The 13,726-nt window shown below is 42.4% G+C and overlaps 1 protein-coding gene across 1 annotated transcript in view; it reads right to left on the bottom strand.

The window, feature by feature from the left end:
- Positions 1 to 13,726, bottom strand: part of MYO3B (myosin IIIB) — a 424,126-nt gene that overhangs the window by 248,263 nt on the left and 162,137 nt on the right. Inside the window, exon 16 of the mRNA XM_029607903.1 lies at positions 176 to 264. Within this exon, the coding sequence (XP_029463763.1) occupies positions 176 to 264 (89 nt within the window). The remainder of the gene's footprint in view (positions 1 to 175; positions 265 to 13,726) is intronic.

The raw sequence follows: 13,726 nt of genomic DNA, 5'->3' as shown, positions 1-13,726 counted from the left end.
GTCAATGTAGTTTATAGAGAGGCTCCCAAAGGTTCTATTTGTTTTCTGTTAATTACTTAAAATAAAACAATATCATTTTCACTTTTGTTCAGTTTTAAAATGTATAGGTATTAGGGACCAGACAACCCAAGCAACACTGGGCAGTTTTCGTTAGTACAAATATAATTATTCTAACCTTTCCGGCATAGTGCTGAATACCAAAGCACAACTCAACGCGTTTTGGCCTCCAAAAATATTTGCATCGAAGATTGTCTTCAAATTTATCTACAAGAAAAATAAAGCAGAAATACAATTTTATTCATAAGAATATAAGAAATTGCCATACTGGGTCAGATTGAGGGTCCATCAAGCCCAGCATCCTGCTTCCAACAATCCAGATTACAAGTACCTAGCAGGTACCCAAACAGTAACTTAATACCATGCTACTAATGTCAATATGTAGTAGTGGCTATTCCCTAAATCAACTTGATTAATAGCAGTTTATGGACTTCTCCTCCAGGAACTTGTCCAACCCTTTTTAAGTCCAGCTATGCTATCTGCCTTAACCACATCCTCTGGCAATGAATTTCAGAGCTTAATTGTACATTGAGTAAAAATGAATTTTCTCCAATTTGTTTTAAATGTGCTACTTGCTTACTTCATGGAGTGTCCCCTAGACCTTGTATTATCTGCAAGAGTAAATAACTGATTCACATTTACCCATTATAGTCCTCTCATATTTTATATATTTCTATCATAACCCCCCTTAGCCATCTCTTGTAAAGCTGAACAGCCCTAGCCTTTCCTCAAAGTGGAGCCATTCTATAATAATCCTGTTTCTGGAATTAATAAATCAGCAAAAAAGTGATTACTAGTTTGCAGGATATTAGTTCAAAAGGTTAACTATCCATTTGTTCATTCACACACAGCAGTCCTAAAATTAGTCGGACAAAGTTATTTGACTTTCAGATAGCCATGAATATTCAGCACATGCCCATGCAGCTCAATATCCAGTACAAGTTAGCTAGATAAGTTTACCCAGGTAATCTAATCAGACTCCTCACCAATGAAGATTGACCCTATTCCAACCAAAATATAACTTCCTCCCTCTTCCTTAATTCCTTGTGGTATTATATTTTAGCTCAACTAAAAAATACTTTAAGTCAAAAACACTTTAGGTAGTAGGGATTTACAACCATAAAATGTTCATTTTGAAAAATCTTTTTCCTCGTTTTCATAAATGTTTTCATTTTTGTTTCTTTTTAGTGCGCACTAATTTCCCTTAGTGCATACTATTTAAATTTAGTGTGCACTCATTTTTTTTAATGTGCGCTATAAAAATTAGTGTGCACTAATCAAAATAAAAGAAATGAATGCACATCTCTGTTAGGTAGTAAAACATTCTCTTACAGACTGCCATAAATCACTAGTTCAATATATTAGTGTTGGGACCGTTGGTCTGCGACGGCTTCGTCCCGCCTACCTCACTCTTCTTGCGGCTCCTCCTGCTCACCTCGGACTACTGGCTGCCGCGGCATCTGTCTGCCGACCTCTCCAGCGCCCCGAACCAGCTTTGGTGCTGCTTCCCGCCATGCTCCTCTCCAAGGTACCATAGGGCGCGCGCACGCACGCCACCCTCATCCTTATTTCCTTGTTGGCGCGAACCTCAGGGGCGTCCCCCTGAGATGACATCACGCTGCCCGGATATTTAAGCCTACTACTTTTGCTAGCTAATCGAGTTAGCAACTGGAACACTATGGATGGTTTCGCTCTCCGTACCAAAGCTACTCTGCCACTCCAGCGTTATCTGGAACTCTTATTGCTTACCTGAATATGAGCGAGAGAGAGCGCAGATGCATACATACGAGAGAGAGAGCTTGCATGTGTGTATGACAGAGAATGCTTGTGTGTGAAAGCCTGCATGTGTGTGACAGAGAGCACCTGTGTGTGTATGAGAGAGACAGAGAGCACCTGTGTGTGAGAGAAAGAAAGCACCTATGTGTACCTGTGACAGCCTGCATGTGCATGAGAGTGAGAGAAAGCCTGCATGTGTGCATGAGAGAGAGAGCCTGTGTTTGTGTGAGAGTCGCATGTGTATCAGAGAGAGAGAGAGCAGTTGTGTGTGAAGGGTAGAAAAAGAGGAGAAAGTTTGTGCAGCCCCCTCCCCCAAATCCATGACAATCTTTGGGTGACTGGAAATCAAAAGATCTCAGGTGTTTATTTATTTTATGGTCTGGAGAGCTAAAGATTTTTTAATCCCATTATTTTAAATTTTGGGGTGTTTTCATGGGTCTGCTGTTTTGAAATATTTGGGAAATAAAAAAAATTTACGTGACTTTTTAAATTATTGGATGTTTGTCAGTTATTTTGATATTTATTCTATTAGTATGGTTTTAATTTTATAAATGATTTTTTTATATCTCTTGATTTTATTGCTTGATGTTTTGTGAAGAATGATGATGCTTCTATTTTTTCATGGTTGCAGTGCATAATACAGTCAGGTTTGTGATTTCCAGAGCATGTGTGTGAGCGAAAGTGAGTAAGCCAGTGAGTATGTGTGTGAGCAAGAGAGAATGAGTGAGCCAATGAGCATATGTGTGAGCAGAAGGACTATTTAAGTCAATGGGCCTGTGTGTGAGCTTAAAAAAGAGCAATTGAGCCAATGAGCATATGTGTGAGCCAGTGAGCATGTGTATGAGAGATAGCCAGTGAACATGTGTATGAGCAAGAGCATGAGAGAGTTTGTGACACAGTGACCATGTCTTAGAGAGAAATTCTGTGAGCCAGTGAGCATGTACATAAGAGAGAATATAAAGAAGTCTATGTGAGAATGAACATGTGTGTTAGAGAATATGTATATATGAGAGAGAGGAGAAAGTTTGTGCAAATCTCCTATCCCTGACTATTCCACGACAATCTTAGGGTGACTGGAATCTAAAGTTCCCAGGTACGAACAGCAAGAGATTTTTTTTAGCTCAGTTTTTAATTATGGGGTGTTTGATGTGTCTGCTGTTTTGAAATTTAAAAAAATAATGTTAAAAACTGGATGTTCTAATCATCAGCTGTTCTTGAAATATTTATTTTTTATGAATTTGTTTTTCCTATTATGATTGATGTTTTATATTTCTTGATTTTATTGTTTGATGTTTAATGAGGAATTGTGATGTTTCTGTTTTTCCACTGTTGCATTGCATATTGAGTCTGGCTTGTTGTGGTTTCCAGTTCAGTTTTGGTCTGCATGTTACTATTTATACTTTATTATCTCTTTATTCTGTATGTAGTGAGGGTCTGTCTGTGTTCTGCATGTGTAACTGAGGTGAGGTATTCTATTGGCATGTAGTTTCTGTGTAGGGATCTATAACTGCTTGCTTTGTTCTGTTTTCCTAATAGAAGATGTATTGGTGTTTTAGGGCCTGATGTAATATTTGTAGTGTTGCCTTTTCATAGGTGCAGTTGTTACTCTGAGTGTTGACACTTAGTCTTGTTTTAGTATGGGAGGTTTACTATATTGTAATTGTAGTTCAGTTTACTTATGGTTTTCTGAGGGCAAGCCTACACCCACCACTTGTTAAAATAGGCTTAATACCATATGGGTTCCAAGTGTCTCTTTTGCAGGGTTTTGTGGTTGGCACCACAGTAGTAAATATAAATATACACATGTTATTAGTGATGTTTTTACCTCATAAGACTGTACATTGAATGTACTTTTTCCTGTAAACTATTATTAATGTATAATTTGTAATTGTATGTGGGAAGGAGCGGGGGAACAAAGGTTTGTCTAGGAAACCTAATACTTTTGCACTGACCCTGAGGGAGTATGCCACACACAGACCTGCACCATTCACCCATTTCCTACTTCACCAGGTTGTAAATGCTGGGGAAGGATGGGATGCAGGTGGTGGGGTTCCTGGGAGTGTGACAAGATTACCAGCTTCCTAGAAATATTAGAACTGACACTCTCTCTGCCACTCCTAAGAATCCTGATCCTGCCTCCCCCCTTCCCAGCATTTCAAATCACCAAAAAGGCAAAACTCTAAGGGGGACCCCTCCCCTTTTGCTGATTTGACCTGTGCTACACCTTGGGGGAGGGGAGTGGTTTGCCATCTCATCCCTGGCCTCAGGCAGCAGATTGCCTTAAGCCGCCCCTGCTACTTGACCACATTTTTTGAACGACAGACCCAATGCCAGGAGGAGAGAGTTTTGTACTTGGTAATTATTTTACATCCCCTAGTACAGGTTACATAACACTACATTAAACTGATTAGTATAAATGCAGATTTCCTTACATGCTATGCTTGTTATTTGAGAAAATCATGGTTGGGGCCTTTGGTTTTCTGCACTTCATGGTAATTGCTGCATAATTTCCTCTTTCCCTCAGAACTGTGGGAAACCAACCCTTAAACAGGGGTATGCCACCTTTTTTAAAAATGTATTTGCTCCCCTCGTGTACACACATCTCCTGCGAAAATAGGGTGCCACTATCTTTTACTGCCCCCTCGTCCTTCCCTCCTCCATGAAGTAGGTCATTTTTTTGAATATACTTTTCCTGCCCAGTCACCTCTTTTTCTTTAAACTACTTCCTCTGCCCACCTACACAGTCTGGTTGCCACAATTTTTTAAACTTCTCCCCAATTCCAAGCTGGGCCAGTTCTTTGATGCCTTTATCTTTGCATCACTACATGGCACCAACAATAACTGCTAATGTCAGCACCATGGAGCACACAGGAAACTGAGCCCTGCAGTGTGTATATGGGGAGGGGTTTGGAAGCAGCAGAGTGGGGATTGGGGCACACAGCATTGGGAGAAGGCGTGAAGGAGGTGACATTAGGTAAGAGGAGGAATGAAGGTGAGAGAGGAGAAGCGGGAAGGCATTTGTAATATGCAAGAGTAGGATGAAAGGGATGGGGAGGAGAGATGAAAGGACAAAAGAAAGGTTAAGGAAGGGTGAGAGAGGAAGAGGGAAGAAAAGAGCATTGTAAGGTTAGAAAGAAATGGAAGGATGAGTGGAGTGAGGTTGAAAGTCTGGGCAGAAGGAAGAAGAAAGTTTGGGAAGGGACTAGATGTAGGAGGAATGAGATTAGAGGGTAAGAATTGAAACATGAGAGGAAGGAAGGGTAGGAAACTTGAGGTTTTGGAAGCCAAAATTAGGATTTTAGATAGAAAGCTGAAATCCAGAACCTCCAGGGTGGAATTCTCTGAAATGCAGGCAGAGTTCTGGAGTCTCAATGCAAGGATCAGACAATGGTGCAGGGAAGAGGGATTCAGTTTTGTAAGGAACTGGATCAACCCTTTGGGGAAGGGGGAGACTTTACCAAAAGGACGGGCTCCACCTTAACCAGAGTGGAACCAGGCTGCTGGCACTAACTTTTAAAAAGTAGTTAAAGCAGCTTTTATTAAACAAGAACAAGGAGGAAAGCTGACAGTCACTCAGCAGTGCATGGTTCGGAGAAATGTATCCTTGAAGGATACTAATGAAACAGGAGAGTTAGGGCATCCCAACAGAGAGGTTCCATTAAAAGCAAACATAGTCCATGTGCCTATAAGTAAAGAATCACCTGAACTAAAGAATTCCAAATTATCCCTATCAACTGAAAAGCAGGATGTTAATAGAAACAAAAAATGAACTTTGAAATGTCTGTATGCCAATTCCAGAAGTCTAAGAAGTAAGATGGTAGAGTTAGAGTGAAAAGCAGTGAATGATGAAATAGACATAATTAGCATCTCAGAGACCCGGTGGAAGGAAGATAACCAATGGAACAATGCTATATCAGGGTCAAATTATATCACAATGATAAGGAGGATCAACTTGGTGGGGGTGTGGCACTTTATGTCTGGGAGGGTTTACAGTCCAACAGGATAAAGATCAAACAAGAGACTAAATGCTCGGTAGACTCTATATGGGTAGAAATCCCATGTATGTTGGGTAAGAGTATAGTGATAGGAGTATACTACCATTCACCTGGCCAAAAAGTGATCATTAACTCTACCACACAAATAGAGAGACAATACATTTACAATATGTGTAATATTTATTGAATACATTCACATGTTCACCTATACAAACACTAAAAACTGAACTAGCACACACACACATGCATCCCAATAAAAACAACAGATATCCGTTCAATATTTAAATCCAGATAACATATATAATCCTTTCAATGTAGAAATACCTTCTTAAATAAGAATATATGAGACTGAATTTTTTACAGCCCCTTTTTTAAAATTCCCAATCTTTTACAAGTGTATTTCTCAATTCATAAATTCAAACTGAAAACTCGATTTCACTGAATTATAAATCTATATCATGATGAAAAGTATTCTTTGCTTGTAATCACCAGATCATATTCCTTGATTTTAACAGATGATGAAATGCTAAGAGAAATGAGGGAAGCTAATCAACTTGGTAGTGCAGTAATAATGGGAGATTTCAATTACCATCATATTGACTGGGTAAATGTAACATCAGGACATGCTAGAGACAAAGTTCCTGGATGGAATAAACAACTGCTTCATGGAGCAATTGGTTCAGAAACCAAAGATAGAGGGAGGTATTTTAGATTTAATTCTTAGTGGAATGCAGGATTTGGAGAGAGAGGTAATGGTGGTGGGGCCACTTGGCAATAGTGATCACAACATGACCAAATTTGAACTAAAGACTGGAAGGGGGACAATATGCAAATCTACAGTTCTAACACTAAATTTTCAAAAGGGAAACTTTGATAAAATGAGGAAAATAACTAGAAAAAAACTGAAAGATGCAGCTGCAAAGGTTAAAAGTGTACAAGTGTGGACATTGTTTAAAAATACAATCTTAGAAGAACATTCCATATGTATTCCCACATTAAGAAAGGTGTAAGGAAGGCAACATGATTACCGGCATGATTAAAAGCTGAGGTGAAAGAGGCTATTTTACCCAAACAAAATCCTTCAAAAACTGAAAGAAGGATCCATCTGAAGAAAATAGGAAAAAACATAAGCATTGCCAAGTTAAATACAAAACATTGATAAGGCAGGCTAAGAGAGAATTTGAAATTAAGTTGGCTGTAGAGGCAAAAACTCATAATAAAAACTTTTAAAAATATATCCAAAGCAAGAAACCTGTGAGAGAGTTGGTTGGACTGTTAGATGACAAAGGAGTTAAAGGGGCTCATAGGGAATATAAGACCATTGCAGAAAGACTAAATGAAGTTTTGCTTCTGTGTTTACTAATGAGAATGTTGGGGAGATATTGGTTCCTGTTAGGATTCTGTAAATATCAGTTGATAATTGAACCCTGGGCCGAAGTGAGAGGTGGTACCGCCCACGGGGAAGAGCTCCATGAACCTCACTGTTGGGAGGCTAGGTCTCAGCTGGGGTTAGACACAGAAACAATATAGAGAGTCTTTATTAATGAGATAGAAGCACTACCCGTGGAGCGGGGGGTGCCAGAGAGGAGGTCACACAGACCCAGAGACACAGGGTCGATGGAATAGGAAGTACCCAGAGGGAATACCTCCGTAGTGTTGGTAGAGGTCCGTGGAGTGGGTACACCGAAGAGGTCTCCTGTAGAGATGGTAATGGCCCGTAAAGCGGGGTACACCAATAGTGTCCTGGGTAGAGATGATAATGACCTGTGGAGCAGGGTATGCTGGTGGGGTCCTCTGTAGAGATGACAGTGGTCCACAGAGTGAAGTGTGCGGTCGAGGCCCTTGGTGGAGGTGGCAATGGCCCGCAGAGCAGGGTACACCGGTGAGGGTCCTCGGTAGAGCTGGTAGCGGTCTGCAAGGCGGAGTGCCCTGTGAGGTCCTCGATAGAGAGGTAAGGGTCCATAGAGCGGGTACCTCTGAATGAGTCCTCTGTAGAGATGGTAATGGTCCGCAGTGTGGGGTACATCAGGGAAGCACTTGGTAGAGCAGAAAGTGATCCGCAGGGCGGAGAACTCACGAACAGCAGTGTTGGTTCCAGGGAAGCCTCGGGAAATGGGGCAGGCAGAGTTCCAGGCATCAGGCCCTCCAAGGAGCGGATAGCCAGGATGAGAGAGGCCCCTGAGAAGTGGGTACCTGAGACGTCCACGTCGGAACAGGAACTGGAATGCAGGGTTCGCAGGAAGCGAGGCGGAATTAACAAGGATAAGACTCTTTGCCAAATCGTCTTTAGGCAGGGCCAGCTGGTTTAAATATCCGAGGGGAATGACATCATCTGGAGGGGATGCCCCCGAAGTTCCCGCCATGACATGGTTAAGACTGGCCCGTGTGCGCGCGCACCTAGAGGGACCTGATGGCAAGATGGCGGTCGGTGGCGTCCGAGCCGACCCGGGAGACCTGGGAGCAGTAGGCAGGTCATTGGCAGTTAGCGGAGGCTGCCAATCTACCCCATGGAGTCAGGGAAGCAAAGAAGGAGGTGAGCAGTAGTGGTTGCACCCGTCTGCGACCGACGGGCATAACATTACCCCCCTTCTTAGGGCCCCTCCCAGGGAGTTTTGCTTTTCCAGGATGCGAAGCATGAACTGTCTGATCAACTCCTTGTCAAGGATGTTAGTAGCAGGCTCCCAGCTGTTCTCTTCGTGGCCAAATCCTTTCCACAAAATCAGATATTCCCAATGCTTCGCGTGCTTCCTTACATCCAAGATGTCCTCAACCTGACAGGTGATATCATCCTCCGAAGTTAGAGGTTGAGGTTAAGAAGGTTTCTTAGAGAATTCTGATAGGATGACTGGTTTTAGCAGCGAGATGTGAAAAGCGTTATGGATTTTGAGTGAAGAGGGTAGACGAAGGCTGTAAGTGACCGGCCCCAGCCGGTGAAATACAGGAAAGGGCCCAATGTATCTGGGAGCAAAGCGGGCTGAAGGCAATTTTAGATGAATAAAGTGGGTACTGAGCCACACCTTGTCACCAGGGTTCAGCTAAGGAGCTGCCTGATGATGGGCATCATAGAACTTCTTAGATTTTAGAGCTGCTTGTTTCAGCAATTGCTTAGTATGCTCCCAGAGTTGATGCAATTCTTGAACGGAGGCTTGTGGAGCTGGCAAGGGTACAGACAGAGGAATCAGAAGAGGAGGCAAAGGCTGATGTCTGTACACAACTTGGAAGGGGGGAAGATCCTGTGGCCGCAGATTGATGGGAGTTCAAGGCAAACTCGGCCCACAGCAATAAATCGGACCAGTCATTCCGACGTGGATGCTCGAAGGAACTGCTTCAGGGTACGATTTGTCCTTTTTGTCTGTCCATTGGCCTGTGAGCCAATGGACAGACAAATAATAGCCTCTGAGGTCCAGGGCAATGTCAAATTTTTTACACAGCGACCTCCAGAACTTGGCCGTAAATTGGACGCCCCTATCCAAGAGGATGTGCCTTGGGAGTCCATGAAGACGAAAGATGTGTCTGATGAATAGTCTGGGTAGCTCTGGAGCTGAAGGCAGGCCAGGTAACGCCACAAAGTGAGCCATCTTCGAAAAGCAGTCTACAGTGACCCAATGGTATTGTTGCCACTGGAAGAAGGTAGGTCTACAATAAAGTCCGTGGATATATATGTCCACGGCTCACTAGGTACAGGGAGAGGTTGTAGGAGGCCCCAGGGATGGCCTGTCAGCGGCTTTTGATGAGTGCAAGTGGGGCATGATTCCACATAGTGTAGTGAGCGTTCTTTCTTGCCCGGGATGACCAGAGAGCAAGGAATCATGAGCCTATTGGAGGATCTTCTTATGAAGAGGTCGGGGAACCACCATCTTCCCAGATGGCATCATATGAGTAGTGGAGAGAAGTACCTTAGGACTTAGTAGCAAAGTGCACAGTCGAGGCCCTTGGAGGAGGTGGCAATGGCCCGCAGAGCGGGAGACACCGGTGAGGGTCCTCGGTAGAGCTGGTAGCTGTCCACAAGACGGGGTGCAACTGTGAGGTCCTTGATAGAGTGGTAAGGATCCGTAGAGCGGGTACCTCTGAAGGAGTCCTCCGTAGAGATGGTAATGGTCCGCAGCGCGGGCTACACCGGGGAGGCACTTGGTAGAGCAGAACGTGATCCGCAGGGTGGAGTCCTCACAAAGAGCAGTGTTGGTTGCAGAGAAGCCCCAGGAAACGAGGCAGGCAGAGTTCCAGGCATCAGACCCTCCAAGGAGCGGATAGCCAGGACGAGAGGGAGGCCCCCAAGGAGCGGGTACCTGAGATGTCCACGTCGGAACAGGAACTGGAACGCAGGGTCCTCAGGAAGCGAGGCAGAATTAACAAGGATGAGACTCTTTGCCAAATCTTCTTTAGGCAAGGCCAGTTAGTTTAAATATCCGAGGATAATGACGTCATCTGGAGGGGATGCTCCCGAGGTTCCCGCCATGACGTGGATAAGACTGGCCCGTGTGCACGTGCGCCTAGAGGGACCCAATGGCAAGATGGTGGTCGGCGACGTCTGAGCCAACCCGGGAGGCCTGGGAGTGGTAGGCAGGTCATCAGCAGCTAGCGTAGGCTGCCAATCTACCCCATGGGGTCAGGGAAGCAAAGAAGGAAGTAAGCAGTAGTGGTCGCAACCGTCTGAGACTGACAGGCGTAACAGTTCCAGAGATGGCTTTCAAGGGTGATGAGTCAGATGAACTGAAGCAAATCACTATGAACCTGAAAGATGTAGTAGGCCAGATTGACAAACTAAAGAGTAGCAAATCACCTAGACTGGATGGTATGCACACCAGGGTTCTGAAGGAACTAAAAAATGAAATTTCAGATCTATTACTAAATATTTGTAACTTGTACCTGAAGACTGGAGGATGACCAATGTAACCCCAATATTTAAAAAGGGCTCCAGGGGTGATCTGGTAAACTAATAGACGAGTGAGCCTGACTTCAATGCTGGGTAAAATAGTGGAAATTATTCTAAAGATCAAAATCTCAAAGCTTATAGAAAGAAATGGTTTAATGGAGCACAGTCAGCATGGATTTACCCAAGGGAAGTCTTGACTCACAAACCTGCTTCATTTTTTGGAAGGAGTTAATAAATATTTATTTATTTATTTATTTAGCGCTTTTCTATACCGCATTCAAGATAGGCATCACATCATGCTGGTTTACATTTAACAGGGGGTGTAAAATATAGATAAATTAAAAAACTGTAGCAAGTGAATAGAAAAACTCTGAAGTTACAATAAAACAAGGGAGTTCAAAACTAAGAGAAACTAGGAGAAAAGTGTAAAGGAATTTAACAGCGAGAGCAGTTATTTACAATGTTCTAGGCATGTCTGATTATGGTTGTCGTTGAATTGCGGTTTAGTTGGGGTCTGGAAAGGCTTGTTTAAACAACCACGTCTTAAGCCTTTTTCTGAAAGTTAGAAGGCACGGTTCTTGACGAAGATCCGGTGGAATGGAGTTCCATAGGGATTGTCCTGCTGTAGAGAAAGCCCGGTCTCTAAATGTTATATGATGCGAGATTTTGGCATGGGATACCTGTAGTGAATCTCTGTAAGTTTCTCTAATGGGTCTGGAGAAGGTATGTTTTCTGAATGAGATTTGTAGGTTGAGTGGCGCATGGTTATGGATGGCTTTATAGATGGTGGTAATGGACTTATGAATGATTCTATAGTGGATTGGCAGCCAGTGTAGATCTTTAAGGATGGGAGAAATGCGGTCTCTTCTCCTCGTGTTTGTCAGTATTCTGGCTGCCGCATATGTGGATAAAGGTGAACTGGTAGATGTATTATACTTGGATTTTCAGAAGGCATTTTACAAAGTCCCTCATGAGAGGCTTCTAAGAAAACTACAAAGTCATGGGATAAGAGGAGATGTCCTTTCGTGGATTACAAACTGATTAAAAGACAGGAAACAGTAGCATTAAATGGTTAATTTTCTCAGTGGGAAAAGCGTAAACAGTGGAGTGCCTTAGAGATCTGTACTTGGACTGGTGCTTTTCAATATATTTATAAATGATCAGGAAAGGAATATGACGAGTGAATTAATCAAATTTTCAGATGATACAAAATTATTCAGAGTAGTTAAATCACAAGTGGATTGTGATAAAATGCAGGAGGACCTTGCGAAACTGGAAGATTGGGCATCCAAATGGCAGATGAAATTTAATGTGGACAAGTGCAAGGTGATGCATATAGGGAAAAATAACCCATGCTGTAGTTACACGATGTGAGGATCTATATTAGGAGCTACTACCAAGGAAAAAGATTTAGGCATCGTAGTGGATAATACATTGAAATAATTGGCTCAGTGTGCTGCGACAGTTAAAAAAGCAAACAATGTTAGGGATTATTAGGAAGGGAATTGTGAATAAAACAGAAAATGTCATAATGCCTCTGTATCGCTCCATGGTGAGACCACACCTTGAATACTGTGTGCAATTCTGGTCTCCGCATCTCATAAAAGATATAGTTGCACTGGAGACAGTACAGAGAAGGGTGACCAAAATGATAAAGGGGATTAAACAGCTCTGCTATGAGGAAAGGCTAAAGAGGTTAGGGCTGTTCAGCTTGGAGACGAGACAGCTGAGGGAGGATATGATAAAAGTCTTTAAAATCATGAGAGGTCTAGAACTGGTAAATGTGAATCAGTTATTTACTCTTTTGGATTATAGAAGGACTAGGAGGCAATCCATGACGTTAGCAAGTAGCACATTTAAAACTAATCGGAGAAAATTCTTTGTCACTCTGCACAATTAAGCTCTGGAATTTGTTGCCAGAGGATGGGGTTAGTGCAGTTAGTGTAGCTGGGTTTAAAAAGGTTTGGATAAGATCTTGGAGGAGACATCCATTACTTGCTATTAATCAAGTTGACTTAAAAAATAGTCACTACTATTAATTGCATCAGTAGCATGGGCTCTTCTTAGTGTTTGGGTAATTGCCAGGTTCTTGTGGCCTGGTTTGGCCTCTGTTGGAAACAGGATGTTGGGCTTGATGGACCTTTGGTCTGACCCAGTTTGGCAATATGTTATGTTCTTAAATAGTTGAAAGGTAAAGAGCTGCTTTCAGATAGGGAGGACTGTAGCAGAAAGTAGCAGACTGTAAAGTAAAGGAGAAAAAGAAGAGGAAAGGAATGTGAGAAAGAAATGTTTGATATATAAGTTGGAGAATTTTATTTTAAAGGTACAGTTTTAAAATGATGGGCTTTCAATAAAAGCTAACTTTTTTGAATATACAGACATATAATTTTAATAACATGGATTGCAGAATCGCTGCAGAATCCAAAAAAAGTGGGAGGTAGAATCTTCTAACCCTGGGTGCAGAATCTGCCCCTGAGCTGCTGTAGGGCCCCGGGGCCAGTGATTATGGCTCTTTATTGATGGATGTGCAAAAGTGAGATGGCATATAATTTAACATCCAAGTAACAGTAGTAATGAAGAATCTTCATCCACATAGTTCATATAAATCACCCAATTTTTTTCAACAGTGTATCATTCTGATAAAAGCTTTCAAACGGAGTGTTGCATATATGTCTATCCCCCAACACGTGTTTTGCACAAAATGCTGCTTTGGGAGGGATAGAACACTACAAATACAAACAGAGAAATACAATAAATTATATAAAAGTGAAAGAACCCCCAAACAGGTACCCCAGAAAGAAATTAGAGCCACATACTCCTGGTTAGAGCCACTTGTTCCTGGTTGAACACCTGTGATCCATGTTTGAGTTTTGTTCATCATATTCATAGATCACAGGTGTCTTTTTTGGATGACGGTGCGAATACAAGACGGTACCTTAATTTTGAGCTCTTTCATCTTTTGTATTTATACTGTATTCACACTACATTTACTCTATCTCTTTTATATTTATTTTCTATATAATAT

This window comes from Rhinatrema bivittatum, chromosome 6 (assembly GCF_901001135.1).
Source record: "Rhinatrema bivittatum chromosome 6, aRhiBiv1.1, whole genome shotgun sequence".
NCBI lineage: Eukaryota > Metazoa > Chordata > Amphibia > Gymnophiona > Rhinatrematidae > Rhinatrema > Rhinatrema bivittatum.
Note: the sequence above shows the minus strand (reverse complement) of the source record. Positions and strands in the feature narration are given on the sequence as shown.